This window comes from Myotis lucifugus, unplaced genomic scaffold, assembly GCF_000147115.1.
Source record: "Myotis lucifugus unplaced genomic scaffold, Myoluc2.0 scaffold_22, whole genome shotgun sequence".
Classification (NCBI taxonomy): Eukaryota; Metazoa; Chordata; class Mammalia; order Chiroptera; family Vespertilionidae; genus Myotis; species Myotis lucifugus.
Window position 1 is genome coordinate 8,042,173 of NW_005871070.1, and position 19,619 is coordinate 8,061,791.

Genomic DNA, 19,619 nt, shown 5'->3' on the forward strand with positions numbered 1-19,619 from the left:
GTTTCCCCTCCCGCTCCCAGGCGCTGTGGGGGTTTCCCCTCCCGCTCCCAGGCGCTGTGGGGGGTTTCCCCTCCCGCTCCCGGGCGCTGTGGCCGGTTTCCCCTCCCGCTCCCAAGCGCTGCCCATTCCCCTCCGAGCCACTGCCCCTCCTTGCAGCCGCTGTGGCTGGGCTTGCCCTCCCACCTCCCACCTCACACCTCTGTAGCCTTGGGTCCTTTTCTGTCCTCGAGGCCTCTACTTAGCTCCCTTCTGTACCTCTTGGCCTCCATGTTGTCCTCAGTCTTCCCTTGCAACTGGTATATGCAAATTAACCGCCATTTTTAGCTTCTATAATTGAAACATTGTATCTTTTGGAGCTGTTGCTTCAGGAGCTCAGAGCCAGGCGGCAGCAGGAGGGGAATCTTGGCTTCCTCGGTCCCTGGAGCAAGCAAGCCTCATGTTCCGCTTTAAGCTGCCTGGCTGCCGGCCGCCATCTTGGCTGACAGTTAATTTGCATAGGATATGCTGATTAGCCAATGGGAAGGGTAGCGGTTGTACGCCAATTACCATTTTTCTCTTTTATTAGTGTAGATTAGGATAAAGGTAGTAAGTGCAGGACCATTCTCAGCCTTTGGCTAACTGTAGAGCCAGGGTGGTTTGTACTCAGTTGGATCTTTCAAGGAAACACAACCTATTTTAATGAACTGAGGAACATTTTCAAAGCTTCTCAGAAGTTTTTGACATTAAAAAGAAGTATCAAGAGCCCAACTGGTGTGGCTCAGTGGTTCAGTGTCAACCTATAAATCAGGAGGTCACAGTTCAATTCCTGGGTTAGGTCACATGTCTGGGTTGCAGGCTCGATCCCCAATAGGGGGCATGCAGGAGGCAGCTGATCAATGATTCTTTCTCATTACTGATGTTTCTTTTTATATATAATATGTGTGTGTGTGTATATATATATATTTTTTTTATTTTTATTGATTTCAGAGTGGAAGGGAGAGGGAAAGAGAGATAGAAACATCAGTGATGAGAATCACTGATTGGCTGCCTCCTGCATGCCCCCTACTGGGGATCGAGTCCACATGTGTCCTTGACCGGAATTGAACCCGGGACCCTTCTGTCCGTAGGCCAATGCTCTATCCACTGACCCAAACCAGCTAGGGCTCATCATTGATGTTTCTATCTCTCTTTCCCTCTTCCTCTCCCTTCCTCTCTGAAATCAATAAAAAATATATGTATTTTTAAAAAGTATCAAAGTACTTTGAGGATAAAATATAAACTAAGCTGAGATTGTGCCTGATTATGACAAAACACCAGTGGATTCTTATTAAAGTCTAAAATAATTTAGAGTGCTTCAAAAATATCTAACAGTGTATTTATTCAAAAGCACATATTTAACAAGAATAACCTTTAAGTGTAAGGGATGTTTGAAATTATGGAGTTGAAATTATAGGAAGATTCAAGCATGAGTGCTTCTGGAGTGTGCCTACCTTTACTTAAATTATGTGGCTATTAACAAAGTCCTTTAATAGTTCCTGTTTCCTTTGACAACTAGGCAAAGCAGTGTGTACCATGGCAGGCCAAAGTAGTAATACAAAGAAAACTCTTGAGATGTTCCAAATGGAAAATCAATTTAGAAGACAAGGGAAACACAGTTCCAACGCATTAACTTCTGAAGCACTGATGTAGCTTAATATTTATGACTTAGCAGTGGTTCCCACAGCCAGCCTTTCTACCTAGGCAGTGAAATGGAGAACTGGCTAAATGAATGGGTGTTTTAAACAAGCTTTCTGATTTTGCCTCAGTTTGTTCAGTGATTTCCAATAGATTCAAAGTTTAGGACCTGGATTAAATAATTATCCACTCAAAGTTCTTTGTAAACATAAACTCAGTTTTAAAAAATTCCCATTTTTAAATTATTTAATGATTTAATTTAACCTTAAGTTTGGCCGAATGAATGGATTTGTTGTTTCTTTTTTTTTTTTAACTTCCATTTCTCTTATCTATATAATAAAAGAACACAGGTCAAATCAAGTTTGTTTTAAAATCACTAGTTCCAGTATTATGTTGGTGGCAAATTCACAAAAATAATAAGCAGAAACAAACTGCACCACATATGAGAATCATATTATTATTCTCTGGCACAAAGTGTGTCTTGAGTGTTTACCTCTATACTGGTCATCTGATCTTCAACTTTTGGCTTAAAGAAAACCACCTGCTACAAGTGCTCCTAAGAGTTCCAAGGGCTGAATTCATACAAACAAAAAAAGAAGATATGTCTATCAGCAGGAACAAGTTTGAGGTGCCACTTCCATGTTGCATTGAGACAAATATGCTGACCTAAATATGAACCCAAGACTTTTTCTGGTTTGCTTTGTTTTTATTTTCCTTAAAGGGATGTAAGGAGAGCTATGCTTCAGCCTTCATTTCACTTGTTATTTTCCCTAATAGCTGTTGAAAGAATGTAGTTCAAAGAAAACAATGCCCCCTGAGACACGGTAGTAGCAGATATGCCACCGCTGAGTTGAATGCAGAGATAAAGAGAATTGGAAACTTACTTGTTCACTGGATCGAGAGAGACAGCTTTTGATGACTTCTGTTTCCAGAATTGTACGCTTATTAATATCCACATGCTCATAGTACTTAGACAGCCGGGTCTGCCCTTGTTTATTCACCATGAGGAAGAATTTTATCATTTTTTTCTGGACAGTATTTTTCCAAATATAAATCAAAAGTTATGGCAAGGGTGGCTATAATTAGAACCTGAAGGATGAAAGAAAAACAGAACGGCAAGATCAATTTTCATAAAGGATCATATTAGCCAAAACCGGTTTGGCTCAGTGGATAGAGCGTCAGCCTGCGGACTGAAGGGTCCCGGGTTCGATTCCGGTCAAGGGCATGTACATGGGTTGCGGACACATCCCCAGTGGGAGATGTGCAGGAGGCAGCTGATCGGTGTTTCTCTCTCATCGATGTTTCTAACTCTCTATCTCTCTCCCTTCCTCTCTGTAAAAAATCAATAAAATATCTTTAAAAAAAAAAAGAAAGAAAAAAAAGGATCATATTAAATGTGTTCTACAGATGAATCAGAAGTAAATAAAAAATGTCTTCTGATGTCATTGGTCTTCACTACTATGAACTAAATGAGGTTTTACTAAATAATTAACCATAAATGTTCATTAATTATCTTCCCAAACATTTTTAGTATCCACAGTACTTCTACTCACGTTTGATCCATGGACTCATCAGTCTTGTTGGACTGATGTGTCAAGCACCAGAAGAATATAGAGATGAAGTAACGATTTCTGATCTTCACAACTAGCAAAGATGCTAGATAGGTAAACAAGTAACAACAGTACGAGGTAATGAGTTACAACTGGTGCACAGACAGGAGGGCAAGGCACATCACAGGAGTGTTGGGAACGGCTTCTCAAAGAAGGGGCAGTTAACAAGTCCTTAACAGCCAGGTCAGTGTGGCTCAGTGGTTGAGCGTCAACCTATGAACCAGGAGGTCACAGTTTGATTCCCAGTCAGGGCACATGTCCGGTTGCGGGCTAGATCCCCAGTATTCTCTCATCATTGATGTTTCTATCTCTCTCTCTCCCTCTCCCTTCCTCTCTGAAATCAATAAAAATATATTGGGGGTGGGGGGGTTCTTAACAATGATCTACAGGAAGTGACTCTGGGGCAGAGAAAGCAGGGATATGAAAGCTCTGGAAAGTTCAATGGCTGTAGTTCAGGGGGCAGGAAGAAGAGTCATAGGAAACTGAGCTGCTCACATAAGATGATAATGGCTTTAGAAGTCCTGCGAAAGAATAGGAACTATTTTATGGACAATGGAGACAAGATCTATAGTGAAGCTTTTTTCCCTTAATGTTGGAAGCAGTAGTCGTAGTAGCAACTATAATAACAAGGCCCTATAACAAGTCCTATAAGGTCTGTACTAAGCAATGTACATATATTATTAAATTTTCACAATTCTCTGAGGCAGGTACTTCTGTTATCCCCATTTTAAGGACAAGCAAATTGAAGTTCAGGGATTAAGACACCCAAAGTCCCTGGATTATTTTGCCAGGGGTGAAGGCCAGCTTAGAGGACAAACACATAATCCTTATCATCCAGGAGTTCATAGTGTGGCTTTATTTCTAACTAAGCTGTATCGAATCTTATGTTTGTTCCTTTTACACTTAATATAGATTCTGAAAGAATCAATTGCAAAAAAGTACAATATTGACTAATGGCCAGACCTTTCATCATGAGCATCCGAGTTGCCGCATTGGCTCATTTGACAATATCATATTCACATTTTATAATATCTGTGAAAATCAGTGCAAAAGACAATAGCTCTTAAATACACTTTTGGTTGCTGCGTTCAATCAGTGTGCAGAACAGGATGTCATCTAGACCAGCTCAGAGAAGGTCATACAGCTGTGCCAGGGGCACACTTGTGGCCATTCACTCCCTTTTCCAGGATGATACGCTCACTACTGTAGGTGGGATGGCAACATACTTTATGCTGCTTAATCATTTGGTATTACTTGCTGCTTTTATTCTCTTTACAAATTATTCCCAGTAAATTATGACACATGACTAGTAAATTAAGATTACCATCCTTTCTTTTATTCCCTTTCAGCAAAGTTACTTTAAAACTATCTTTATGAATCTTAGAAATTACAGTCCTATACCTTGGATACTAGCTGCCAGGTAAAAGGAAAATATATTGTCTCAAAGGAACTCATGGCTAAGGCTTTGCCTTTAAATGCTCTGGTTGCACTGAGTGGTAAAAGAAGATGTAAAATGATCCCCCTGAGATGCTACACCGAGGGATCACATTGGTCCTACCTCACAAGCACAGCATTCCTTCCCACTGACTTCAAGATCAAGGAGGACATACAAGGACGTGTTGAATTGATACTCATTAGGGTGCAAGTCTTGCAAATAGTAGCTGAAGGCATCTAAAATTTTGAATACAACACTTTTTTGCATGCTCATAATTACACAATATATAACTGTAGAATTACACAGTGGTAATAAAATGAACACACAAAATTATAAATTATTTGTATTATAAAATAAACAACACCCAAATGTACAATGTGGAGATTCAGAGACAAGCACATGTTTGAGAACTGAAGATGAATGCTTTAGGTTCCTCTCCTGCTGAGCAATCATCAGGAAGGAGGGAATCAATTACGAAATACAGAATGAGCTCAGACAAGTGCTGGGAGTGGTCAGGGAGCAGGTATGAACTCCCTCTCTTTATAAACTCTTTGCATTCAACAGCACACATGGCTGGGGAAGATGTTTTGATAGCCAGGAATTTAGATTCCATACCCAAGAGCTTGTGTGAATGTGCAAAGAAAAAGGAAACTTCACTGGGGAAAGCATTCATTACACAAGTGCAAGGATACCTGAAGGCCAAGACTAGGCTGTCTGCCGGGGTATGAAGACATCAGTGCCCCAGGATCCCATGTGATGTAAATGCAATGCCTAGAGAACAGGGAGCCTGGAAAGACCAAAGTACATATTGAACTGGGCACAGCTTTCAAATTTCTGATGGTGTATTTCTGGGAGTTAGAACTGGAAGTGCCTTTACAGATTGTCATACCCAAAGATGACAAATAGATTTCAACTTGGGTGCCAATGGTGACTAACTGTACTCGCTGTTTTGGGCACTGTGTTGGGAAGGAGTCTGGAGCTGTTTTCTGGTTCAGAAGAAAAGAATGCCATGAGTGATTAAGAATGTCAGTCATGGTTAGAAAGCAGGGTGTGGCAACATATGCACCTTATCTGTCATCCCTCATTCTGCAGATGGGAAAACTGATAATCTGAGATGTAGAGTGAAGTCCTGAATTCTGGTCTCCAACTCATACAAATGCTGTCTCTAATTTACCACATTGCCTCTTTGCCTCACTCATGCATTATGTCATTAAATGTTCAATTAAGCTTAATAAACATCAATGTCATGTAGCTTTAGGAATGATGAACTCAATGTTCTCTTTTCTAATGCCCTGCACAGCTAATTTGGGAGATAGCAAACAATTCACTGCATGAAAACAGTAGGGTATGAAGTTTCTAGAAATGAAAGTGGTATTTGATGATGGCTAACATCCTTTCTAGTTACTCCAGAATTCATTCATTCTCTCTCTCTCTCTCGCAACATCAGACAAAAAACCATTTTATTTATTCCATAAAAGTGATTGAAATAAAATCCCCAAGTTATAAAGTAAATTTCCACCAAGAAAATGTTTAGTACTCATCTATATAATAAAAGCCTAAGCGACCGTTATGGCAGAACGACCGGTTGCTATGATGTGCACTGACCACCAGGGGGCAGACACTCAATGCAGGAGCTGCCCCCTGGTGGTCAGTGCGCTCCCACAGGGGGAGCGCCACTCAGCCAGAAGCCAGGCTCACAGCTAGAGAGTGCAGCGGTGGTGGCAGGAGCCTCTCCTGCCTCCATGACAGTGCTAAGGAGCAGCGAGCTGAGCGGTAAGGAGCAGCGAGAAGGCGGGCGGTAAGGAGCGAGGGCTCCAGGACTGCGAGAGGGCCCAGGCCAGGCTGAGGGACCCCCCAGTGCACGAATTTCGCGCACCGGGCTTCTAGTACAATAAAACAGTCACAAGCTCATGTGAACTGGATGGAACTTGATTGGCTCTACTACTTACTAGCTTCGTTTTCCTGGTCAAGTTACTTAAATCTTTCAGTACTCAGTCTGAGGTACAATGGGAAAAGTAACAGTACTTACTTTCTGGGTTGTAAGGATTAGACTCTAATCCTTACAGCAGTTCTCAACCTGTGGGTCGAGACCCCTTTGGAGGTCGAACGACCCTTTCACAGGGGTCGCCTAAGACCATCCTGCATATCAGATATTTTCATTACGATTCATAACAGTAGCAACATTACAGTTATGAAGTAGCAACGAAAATAATTTTATGGTTGGGTCACAACATGAGGAACTGTATTTAAAGGGCCAGAAGGTTGAGAACCACTGGATTAGAGGAATAATTATATGTAATGTTCTCAGAAACTGAGCATTGGCCAATATTATTATAATATAGCACCTTTTCCTCAGTGAAGCCTTTCACACTTATGCCAATCCCCTCTTTCTAACCACAAAAAGCTGGTTATCCTTTCTAAGAACCCATCACTCTATCTTACAAAACCTGTCACCCTATAGCAGTGGTTTTCAACCAGGGTTCCGCAAGAAGCAAACTGTTTTTATTGATTTTAGACCAAAAGGAGAGGACAGGGAGATACAAACATTGATGAGAGAGAAGCATCATAGCCTGCCTTCTGCATACCAGCTACTGGGGATCAAGTCAGTAACCCAGGCATATGCCCTGACTGGGAATCCAACCAGTGACCTCTTGGTACATGGGACAATGCTTAACTAACTGAGCCACACTGGCCAAACTGCAAGAATTTTTAAAACATGCAATATTTGACTATTTAGTCAGAGACACTGACCTCTTTTCTCTTAGGTTATTAATTATAAAAAAAAATGACAACAGCCAACACAACAACAGCCATCCAGTGTGAATGAATTAAAATTATACCTATTTTTCTGTCAGATCGGCAAAAAATATATTATTTGGTGTGCCACAGAATTTTAGTAATTAGTTTATGTGTGTCATGAGATGAAAAAGGTTGAAAATTGTTGCCCTATATAATCATTATTTAATTACACGCTGAACCCCGCTATCAGACCAGTGATTTTCACTCTCTTATTGTGATAAGAAAGATATTTTACACTGTGACCCCATATACAGGCACATAATATCTGAAACAAAAGTTCACAAAACAATGCTTATCCATACTATGCATATTGCACTCTAGTATTTTCTTTGACATTTCATTTGGTAAAAACTGTAGTTGTGAGGAATTTGGGTTACACAGATGTATGGGTTTTTTAAAACTCAGCAAATGTACTTTAAAGATTCATGCATTTATTATACGCAAATTTTACAAAAAGAAACTAATACTCTAGTTAATTATATAAATGTTGAAGTATTTGGGCAAACTGTATTGATATTTATACTTCGAAATGCACTAAAAACTAAGATAAATTGATAGATGGTTAGATATATGATAAAGTAAATATAGTAAAACATTAATGGAAGAATCTAGGTGGTGAGTAAATGGGAATTCACTTTGAAATTCATATATATATAAACTTAGTGGACCTTTAATTTGTTACAAATTTTCCACAGTGTAACCTGGTAGAATATAACAAAAAAATCATGAAAATAATTCTAGCTTTTAACTCAAGCATTTCAGTCCTGGGAATCTATCTTAAAGTATAATTAAAAATCCATATGCATGAAAATTCATAGCAATATTATTTAAAATAGTAAAAAAATGAAACTAGCTCAGATACTTCAAACTCAGAACTATGTGTTAAATGAACACTAACTTGATATCTTTTCACCATTAAATAAATATTCAGACTATGCAGAAGAATAGAAAAATATAGATTAAAAAGGAAAAATGTAGATAAAATAATGTTAAGTCACAAAATCAGAGTACCAAATTCTATACTCATATAGATTACAATGATGTAGAAGGGACATCTAAATAGCTAAAGATTAAAAAGAGGCCAGATAGAAATCATACAAAAACAAAAAGAAATAAAACAAAAGAAAAAGAAAAAAAGAACAGACAGATGAACCTTGAAAGCATTATGCTAAGTCCGTGGTCGGCAAACTGCGGCTCGCAAGCCACATGCGGCTCTTTGGCCCCTTGAGTGTGGCTCTTTCTAAGCCTTAGGAGTACCCTAATTAAGTTAATAACAATGTACCTACCTATATAGTTTAAGTTTAAAAAATTTGGCTCTCAAAAGAAATTTCAATCGTTGTACTGTTGATATTTGACCCTTGTACTGTTGATATTTGGCTCTGTTGACTAATGAGTTTGCCGACCACTGTGCTAAGTGAAAGAAGCCAGTCACAAGGACATTTATATGGAATGTCCAGAATAGGGAAATCGACAGACGGAAGTAGATTAAAGATTGTCAGGGGATGAGGTTTCAAGGGGTAAGGCCTAAGAGGTATAGGGTTATGGTGATGGTTTCACAACTATCCTATCCTAGATAATAAAAGCCTAATATGCAAATAGTCCCCTCGAGTGGTCATTTGACTGGAAGTTCTACCGCTCGCTATGATGTGTGCTGACCACCAGGGGGCGGTGCAGAACATGGAGGGCGTCGGTGACGTAGCGCTGGCAGCAGGAGGCAGTGGAGGCGCTGCCAGCCCCAATGGGCCCTGACAAGAGTGGGACCGTGGCGGGATGGTGGAGCAGGTGAGCGGGCGACATCAGGTCAAGGCGGGTGTGAGTGGGGGTCGATCACCCCACAGATGGTGACCAGCAGCAGTAGTGGGGGGTGGGGCTGCCGCCCGGCTCCCATGTGCTGAGGGAGCCGGGTGGAGGGCCCGGACCCGATCAATCGCCCCACAGGAAGGATGGTGGAGCAGGTGAGGGGGCAGCGCCAGGCCAAGGTGGGGTGCCAGGTGGGGCTGCGAGGCCGGGGGTGTGAGCTGGAGAGATAGATAGACAGACAGACTGACAATCAGAAAGAGCTCCCAATGGCCAAACTAGAATTATCTGAACAACAAATAACATACTGGATTATAACCCTTAACAGGAAGACCAGCAACACAATTGAAAAATGGATCTGAAAATACATTTGAACAAAGAGGATAAATGAATGGCTACCATCATTAACTTTTAGGAAAATGCAAATTAAAACTACAAGAAGCCCAGCAGGCATGACTCAGTGTTGGGCGACAACCTATGAAACTGGAGGTCACCGTTCGATTTCTGGTCAGGGCACATGCCCAGGTTGGGGGCTTGATCCCCAGTCCGGGGCTTGTATGAGGCAACCGATCAATGATTCTCTCTCATCATTGATGTTTCTGTCTCTCTCCTTCTCCCTTCCTCTCTGAAATAAATAAAAATATATTTATTTTAAAAAAAAACACAAGAAGATACCACCTCACACCCCCTTGAATAGCTATCATAAAAAAGACAGAAAATAAGTGCTGGCCAGGATGTGGAGATACTAGAACCCCATATAGTGCTGGTGGGAATGTAAATGTTACAGCTACTTTGGGAAACAATTTGGCAGTTTGTTAAAAAGTTAAACACATATTTACCATATTATCCAGCAATTCAAAGTATATACTCGAGAATTGAAAACGTATGTGCACAAAGAAGACTTGTACATGAATGTTCATAGAATCATTATTCACAATAACCCCAAAGTGGAAACAAGCCAAATGTCCATCAGCTATTGAAGAAATAAACAAAATATGGTAAATCTACATACAATAGAAAACAATTCATCAACAAAAGGGAAGAAAATACTGCTACAAAAAAATGATGAATCTTGAAAACACTGTTAAGTGAAAGAAGCCAGTTGCACAATTCTACTATTGTATAATTCCATTGATATGAAATATCCAGAAATGGCAAATTTATAGGTAGAAACTGTATTTGTGGTCACCTAAGGCCAGGAAAGAGAGGTTTGGGGCAAAATGGGGATAGGATTCTTTTTGGAATGATATAAATGTTTTAACAACTGGTTGTGGTAATCTTTGTACAACTTCGTAAATTTACTAAAAATCATTATACATGTACATTATACAGAGTTCAGTTACCGTGAAATAAGTGGAAAAGAAAGGAATTATACCAAAATCCATTTTGCTTAAATCTAGATGGTAGGATTAGGGGCAATTTTTATTCTCAGTCCTTACTTTATTTCCCAAATTTTAAGAGATGTGTTACTTTTTATAAGTCACACAAAGTTTGTTTAAAAGTTGAGTTGCATTATATAATTTTGCGAAATTATCCAACTGAAAATGTTTATTCTGAATAAAGAAGCTATTGTTTCACTTACTTTGGCATTTCTAAATGCCACATTTCTTTAAAATATGTAGTGTTTTTCAAAATGCTGAGGGCATCTAATTAGTATGGCCTAAACAAAGGAACTGTGAAAATAGCAACTGCTCAGTTCTATTTGCCACACCAAATCCATTCATTCCATAGGCCTCGGGTTTAGCTGTTCCTGGACTTCTCCATACTTAAATAAGAGGAAATCACACTGATCAGTAGCAGATTTCCATCTAAGTGGAAGCATTTTCCTCAGAGTTTGTAATATGCTGTATTTTCTTTTATTAGACCCTAAAACAGTTTGTTTCTTTGCTTCAAAATTTATTGGAATTCTACAATGATTCCGTTTTCTCATCTGAATGGAATGACAGCTGCCTCTGACTTACAGTGAGGACTAAATGAGATAAAGGTCATGTAAAGTACTCCACAGAGTTCCCCTTTTCTTCCTCATCCTCCCCAGCATATGCCAGATATTCTTCCGGACAGACTCTTCCCTATTGCAGTTCCACTAAAATTGGACAAGAAACCTGCCACCTACTCTGTCTTTCTTTCTTTTTTTTTTTTTTCATCTATTCTCCTGCCCCTTGTTCCTCCATTTGGCTTTCTAAACCTCTTTTATGATTCAGCATACACTTTAGTAGCTTCCTCTGAGATTTTTACTTTTGTTAAATCTCTGGGTCACTCAAGAAATATTTTTAAAAATATTTTTATTGATTTCAGAGAGGAAGGGAGAGCTAGAAACATCAATGATAAGAGATAATCATTGATCCGCTGCCTCCTGCACACCCCGCACTGGGGATCGAGCCCACAACCCGAGCATGTGCCCTTGACTGAAATCGAACCCAGGACCGGCTAGGGCAAGAAATATTTCAACAACATTTTGGCCCTGGCCAGGTAGCACCATGGTTAGAGCATTGTCCCAATACACCAAAGTTGTGGGTTTAATCCCTGGTCAGTGCACATACAAGAATCAAACAATGAATACATATATAAATGGAACAACAAATTGATGTTTCTCTTCTCTTCTCTCCTCTCCCTCTCCTCTCCCTCTCCCTTTCCTCCTCATCTCCCCCTCCTCCTCCTCCTCCTCCTCCTCCTCCTCCTCCTCCTCCTCCTTCTTCTTCTTCTTCTTCTTCTTCTTCTTCTTCTCTCTCTCTCTCTCTCTCTCTCTCTCTCTTCCTCTCCATTCCTCTCTCTCCCTCTCTAAAAAAATAATTCCTGGCCGGTGGGGCTCAGTTGGTTGGAGAATCTCTCATACACCAAAAGGTGGTGGGTTCCATACCCAGGTTGCCAGTTCGATCCCAGGTCCAGGCATGTGCAGGAGGCAACTGATCAATGTTTCTCTCTCACATCAATGTTCTCCCTCTCTCTTAAAAAAAAAAAAAAGGTGCATTGTTTAATTAAAAGAAAAAAGAAGTATTTCAACAACACTTGATTAATTTGGCATTAAACACATTTACATATATGCTGCTTTTTTAAAAAACTCAAATAGTTTTTAAATAGCTAAAACACTTTAAAAAGTTAAATTCCAATCAAATCCTAAAGCTATTGGTTATGAAGAAAAATTAGAAAAACACTTTGAGAATAAGCCTTAACAGTCTGGTCTACCATTTTTTTAACAGTGTATCTGAAAAATTTCTAAAGCTTCATGTATCTCTCAGATCTTGATCTAAAGCCATTTTGGTAAATTTATTTAAAAGTCTCATTAAATTCTGGTTCAAAACACAGTAAGTCCAAATAAGTATGGTTATCTGTAACCTTAAACATAAAAAAATAAAGCAGAGATAAGCTGTAAGTTTTACTGAAAAGGGTAGATATTATATTTTTGGAGATGTTCAAGTTATCAGCCTTTCTATCCTAATTTAGGGAGGCGAATGGAACAATTTGTAAGGTCTTTATAGCAACATGATTAAGGCAGGGGGAAAAATATTTCAAAAACTGAGGATGAGGCGCTCTCCCTCCAGGGAGCATGCCCGTGTCATTCCCTCCCCCCCCCCAGCCCCCGACAGGCACATATCCCATAACCTCTAAGGGACCCCATGAGACTTATAACCAGGGGAGCAATGGGCAGCAGCTCCTCCTCCTAGTGCCCTGAACCTGCCCCCAAGGCCCCCTTTTCTCTGACTTTCCCAGTGAGCCAAGGCAGCCCAGCCTAGGCTCTCCTGTTGCTTCTTCTATGCGAAGCCATTCCTTGTTTCACTGTGCTAAGTATATTTTTGTGCAGTCAATAAATTCTTGTCTGCTTTTCTACAAAACAAAACTGAGGATGAGCAATTTATCTACTATAAATAGACCATGACATTGTCTATTTGAAAGTACTTGTTTTATTTTTATTCATTAGCCATCTGTGTGTGTGTGCGGAGTGGGGGATGGAGGGGTTGAGAATAGACTGTCCACCAGACATTTTCCAAAGAGCTATCCACTATCAGATCTGTTGGTGGAGGGATATAAACTGCTAATGGCTGGCATTCAAACGAGCCTGTTGTTATCTCACCTTCCATTCTTTTTTTTTTTTTAAAATATCTTTTTATTGATTTCAGAGAGGAAGGGAGGGGGAGAGAGAGAGATAGAAACATCAGTGATGAGAGAGAACCATGCTGCTTCCCACACGCCCCCCACTGGGCATGTGCCCTTGACCAGGAATCGAACCGTGACCTCATGGCTCATAGGTTGACACTAAACCACTGAGCCACGCCGGCCAGGCTCCTTCCACTCTTCTGAGAAAAGAGAATCTGCTTTTAGACTAGTAACTGGATTTAACCTTCCCATTACTACACACAATGGAGATACTATGTATCTTTCAAAATCAAACTAAATTTTTCTTCTAAAATTATATTTTATTTATTTATTAATCCTTATCTGAGGACATGCTTAGAGAGAGGAAGGAATGGGGTGCGCAGGGAGGAGAGAGAGAGAGAGAGAGAGAGAGAGAGAGAGAGACCAATGTAAGAGAGAAACATCGATCGATTGCCTTCTATACACACCCAGACAGAAATCGAACCCAAAATCCAGATATGTGCCCTGCCCAGGAATCGCACCAGCAACCTTTCAATGCACCAATGATGCTCCAATCAACCGAGTCACTTGGGCTAGGCTCTTTTATTTGGTTGTAGTAGCAGGTAATTTATTTTGAAATTTAAAATAGGGAACTAAATTTTTACTTAGACATAACGTTGGCATGGGTTAGAAACAGCCCTGTGTGGGTAGTTTTATATTAAATTATTCGGTTAAAATTAGCCACACAAATTAAATATTTGTGCTTAATGACTAAAAACCTTCACTGAATTTTTGATTAAAATGACACACAATATCTTAGTTTTAAAGAAGCAATAGGGACCAGAAATTTAGAAATCTGGCTGGGATCCTCCAGGATTTGATACTGTGATGTTACAATGCGTCAATAAGGAGGGACTCCGGAAGACAACTAGGATTACTATGTAATACTTCCCATTCTATAAAATGGTGAATCAAGTTTCATCCTCAAATTAGAAAAGTACTTCAAACCAGAGGTTCTGCATTCTGATAAATTTAACTTCTGTATTTCTTAACTTAGATTCTGTTTATTCTTTTTGGACATCTGATTTCCCCTAAAAACTGGGAAAGGCCGAAACCGGTTTGGCTCAGTGGATAGAGCGTCGGCCTGCGGACTCAAAGGTCCCAGGTTCGATTCCGGTCAAGGGCATGTACCTGGGTTGCGGGCACATCCCCAGTAGGAGATGTGCAGGAGGCAGCTGATCGATGTTTCTAACTCTCTATCTCTCTCCCTTCCTCTCTGTAAAAAATCAATAAAATATATTAAAAAAAAAAAACTGGGAAAGACATACAAAGATAAATTCTTCTTATACATTATCCCTCTTCTGAAGAGTAGTGAGTAATCTAGTAGGCATTGCATTAGGATTCTTATAGAGTCAAGTACAATGTTACAGGTTTTAAATTCAAATCAAACTAATTTAGAATTCTAAGTAATTTAGAATTAAAATTTGATATGCTGATGGCTCCTATCGGTAAAACAAAGAAGAAACAAACTTCATTGGGATGCAGAGGAATCTCACTTTACACAAAATATATCTCTGAGAAGTTGACTATAAATTAAAGTGCAACACTCAAATTACAGAAATTGTTTCAATAAAATAATCACTTCGTAACTTATCTGCAATTAATAATCTGTTTCAACATTATAAAGTCTTTTACCCTAATGTTCACATTACCTGGGGGGAAAATTAGTTACCATGTGATTTCCCCCCCGCCCCCCGCCCAAACATACATGAAAATAATACTATGAAACCAGAACTATGTATTAAAGGTATTATTTAAGATATTCCTAATTAAAATGTGTCCTGAGTTAAAAATCAAGCACTATTAAAAGCTATAGCAATATTTTTGGAGCCTGAAGATATCTCTTAGACAATTATGGCTGCAATAAAAAATTCTCTTTGCAGATCATCACTCTAAAAGAAGCAATGAAACATAAAAATTACTGTATTAAACCTCAATTTGGGAATCAGTTTACTAACCCAACAGGATATATCGTTTTTGTTAGTGACATGGCCACAACTAACTCTAATTCAAGTGAGTAATTAATGCTCCCAGTGTCTGATGGTGGCGTGAAAGACCTTCAGTGCTACAACCTGAAAGGCATTATTCATTCTGTAATATGTTTGGGGATATCACCCAATAAACCAACTCATGAAGAGAGATAAGAACAGTAGAAAACACTTACACGGTGCTTACTAAATAGCCAGGCGCTATTCATTTAATCCTCAGAATAGCTCTACTAGTTAGAGGTTGCTTTTACCTCCACTTAAGTACAGATGTGAAACTGAGTCACTTGCCAAAGGTCACTCAGAAAGTGTGGAGGGAGGACCCAGCTCCTGCTGGCCGGGCTCAGGCCTTGGTGCGCTCACCACTGCTCTTTATCGCCAGGTTTGCTTCAAGACCCCAGCGATTCAGTGATGACTGTAATGACGTGGACACACAATTTCACTGCCCATTCACTACTGTAAACCTAGCCCTGAACCTCTATACAAAAGCATTTCCTGCTAATATGGAAACTTCGGCAGTTTCAATCTTGACCCCGGAGCATATGACAAAAGGTGCAATTCTAACAGACCATTTAATTTTAGTTGACCCCAACATGGAGCCTATAATGCCTCAGAAGTGGCTCAATCAGATGTGAACATTTAGAACAGTAAAGCCCGTACTACTACATTTACCACAGTGGGTTTAACATTTGTGATTAGACCTAAACTTCAAAATTCTTATGTGTGATTTGCTCTTCAGTGAGTTCAACTACTCTCCCTTTCTAGTTCCAATAAATAAAACATACCTGGCGAATGCTGTCCACGGCAAGTTTCAGGCGCCTATCTGAATTCAGTATCATTCTCGTTCAGATCCGATGTCAGGGTGAATGCAGAGCCTTTCAGGTGGCCTGCTTGGCTGCCCTTTGCTAGGAGCCTTTTTGCTTTTCTCAGTTTCATGATAAAGTGTAGCAACATGTTACAGCTTCCACTGAAGTTGTCAATGGGAGATTCGAGAGCCTGCCCGTCTGTTGCTCAGAGGACATTCATTCTTAAATTTACACTCATTGATATCACACAGTATTTGAATAATGTCACAATTATTTAGTAGTGGTCAACTAAAAATATTTCAGCTGCAGGGCTATAGTAAAAGATTAAACAGCAGGCGATTTAAACTCTGAAATGCTGAGAGTGTAGAGAGGCAGCAGCGTGGTTTCGTGATCTTCCAGAATCCCCACACAGAAAATGGTGGGAATAGCTAGGACAGAAAAAAAAATTCTACAGGCAACACCTTCACCAAAAAAACTAGGTGAAAAACATCCCCTGGAGCTTTAGAACGGAGTTTTTCAGGCAGGTGTGCTATAAGAACGTTTAAAACATGCTATAGCAGACTATTTAGTCAGGGGCAGTGACCTCTTATCCCTTATGGTCAAATAGAAATATGATAATAGCCGCCGGTGTGAACGAATCAAATTTTTTTTGTCAGACTGGCAAATTGCTGCAGAATTTCAGTAATTAGTTTGTGTGTCATGAGAAAAAAGAGGGTGAAGGTTGCTGCTCTAGAACACGAATGGGTAGGATCAAACTACCCTGAGCAACAAGAAGTGGTGACCACAGCTGTGCTGACAGAGCCAAATTTAGAAAAAGTGAATTGTAAGGGTAAAAAGAGCCAAGGAGCCCGCAAATCACCAAGTCATCATCCAAAGAAAGCTCTCCACCCCTGAAGTGAGAACCCCAGGAGTGAATCTAAGAGCCACAGTGGGAACAGAGGAGGCCTGGCAGGGTCCCTTTTGCCAATGAGTCCAATCCCCAACCTTGAAGACTGGAAACACCCAGCAGAACCTCTTTTCTGGAAGGACAGACCCCGAGTGGAGAGAAAATGTTGAGGGTAGAACACAATGTATGTGTTAAAACACAGCTAGCTAGCAGCTATGGCTGATGATAGCTGGAACAGGGTTAGGGTGATCAAACAGTACTGAAATCAGGACAACTAGACATTATGTGCCGCTTGGTATGATACATTACAAAGTATACTGCATCCCCAATGGAGAAGTATTCTTGCCATGAAACTGAAAAGGTGAATCAAACCTAGCCTCTACACCTAACTTCTAGTTTATAGAAAATATGGAGGAGAAAGGAATATGCTAAACAATACCAAAAAAATTGCAATCACCAAATGTGGGAAATTCTACAGGATAAATTAACCGTGGGGCATGAGGAGAAGGAAAATAAAAAAATAAAGTCATATCAGCTAAATAAAATATGTAGATTTCGGCAGGGAGGGTATCCTGATTTGAAATCACCAACTTTTTAAAAACACACACATTTTTTTAGATAATTGAAGGCAACTGAATATGGACCAGGCATTAGACTGTATAAAGGAATTATTAATTTTGTAGGTGTGATCGTGGTATTGTGGTATGTTTTTTAAAAAAAGGTCCTAATCTGTTGAAGATACTTAGAGAAGCATGTACCAGCATATTATATGATGCTTGGGATTTACTTTGAGACATTCCTGGGGCCTGCCGAGGGAGCGTGAGGCCGTGAATTCTGTTTCAAGGTATCTATGAGCTAGTTGAGTTGAAAATTTATGGACAAGAAATTATCATTGAAATTAAATGGTGGCAAACATGTCCAAGGAATACTGTGAGGATTTTAACCCTTTTTGAATCTTGTGATAAATGAATGTGTGATAACGGCAAATAGTGGTAAAACAGAATATTGAAATGGTGGTAATACAAAGAAATAGTATCATCATGTTAGAAGCCTTGGAATGAGTATAAACAAAGAATGTGTTCAAAGAGAAATCAATTGCTTCCACATGTCTCCTCTCTCCAAAGGGCCCGTTGTGCTATGATGTAAAAATGGGCCCAATGCAGTTTCATATCAAACTTTTGTTAAATACACTTGTGTCAGTCAAAAAAATCCTCAGACAGAAAGAACAGGATAGATGAAAGAATAGCAAATCTTGATAACTGTTGATAATGTACACCTTTTTGTTTCTACAAGACTAAATAATTTCAAAATATAAAGCTTTAAAAAGTCTATGCACAATTTAAAATAACAGATCACTATATTAAAAGCTATATGGTGTAGTTCGTGGTGGAGCATCAACCCAAGAACCAGGAAGTCACGATTTGATTTCCGGTCAGGCCACATGCCCAGTGGTGTTGCAGGTTCAATCCCAGTAGGGGATGTATAGGAGGCAGCCAATCAATGATTCTTTCTCATCATTAATGTTTCTATTTCTCTCTCCCTCTACCTTCCTCTCTCTGAAATCAATTAAAAAAATAAAATAAAACAAGGAGGAAAGGGCAATAAGAGTTATTTTAAAAAGCTCCTAAAAATTCTTCAATCTTTTGTGTGGGGGGTAATTGTCATGTACTTTAGGTTAGTCTGTAACAGAAAGACAAAACTAAAGGCTACTGTTGTTTAAAGAGATCTATAATAATAAAAGCATAATATGCTAATTAGACAGGACAGCCAAACAACCTTCTGGACAACCTCCCGGGTGAAGCCGCGGTGGGTGGGGGCTGAGGCAGAGGTAGTTAGGGGTGATCAGGTAGGCAGGTGAGCAGTTAGGGGCAATCGGGCAGGCAGGCAGAGTGGTTAGGGGCGATCAGCAGGCAAGCAAGTGGTTAGGGGCAATCAGGCAGGCAAGCAAGCAGTTAGGGGTGATCAGGCAGGCAGGCAGGGTGGTTAGGGGCAATGAGGCAGGTAGGCGAGTGGTTAGGGGTGATGAGGTAGGCAGGTGAGTGGTTAGGGGTGATGAGGTAGGCAGGTGAGTGGTTAGGGGCGATGAGGCAGGCAGGCAGAGTGGTTAGGGGCAATGAGGCAGGTAGGTGAGTGGTTAAGAGCCAGCAGCTCCTGATTGCAAAAGGGATGTCCGACTGCCGGTATAGGCCTGATTCCGCTTGATGTCCCACTGACAGCTTAGGCTCGCATCAGTCGGACATCCTTAGCGCTGCTGCAGAGGTGGGCCACTGCACTTGCCAGCCATCAGCCCGGCTTGTGGCTGAGCTGTGCTCCCCCTGTGGGAGTGCACTGACCACCAGGTGGCAGCTCTTGCATTGAGCGTCTGCCCCCTGGTGGTCAGTGTGCGTCACAGTGACTGGTCATTCCACCGTTCGATTTGCATATTACCCTTTTATTATATAGGATTATTATATAGGATAAGTTTTTGTGAAATTTTTGCCAAATTTAAAACATTCTCCAAAGAGAAAACTGTAACAT

The 19,619-nt window shown here is 40.2% G+C and overlaps 1 protein-coding gene and 1 pseudogene across 5 annotated transcripts in view; one reads left to right on the forward strand and one right to left on the reverse strand.

Moving 5' to 3' along the window:
• Nucleotides 1-19,619, reverse strand: part of AP4S1 (adaptor related protein complex 4 sigma 1 subunit) — a 66,374-nt gene that overhangs the window by 37,553 nt on the left and 9,202 nt on the right. For 4 of the 5 annotated variants that reach the window (XM_023751545.1, XM_014453343.2, XM_014453342.2 and 1 more), the window contains one exon: nucleotides 2,538-2,742. In XM_023751545.1, coding sequence (XP_023607313.1) covers nucleotides 2,538-2,675 — 138 coding nt within the window. In that variant the 5' untranslated portion in view covers nucleotides 2,676-2,742. Of the gene's footprint in view, nucleotides 1-2,537; nucleotides 2,743-3,206; nucleotides 3,310-19,619 lie in introns of all 5 variants that reach the window. The other variant, XM_023751544.1, reaches the window with a different exon arrangement.
• On the forward strand, nucleotides 17,850-18,286 carry LOC111825348 (annotated as a pseudogene).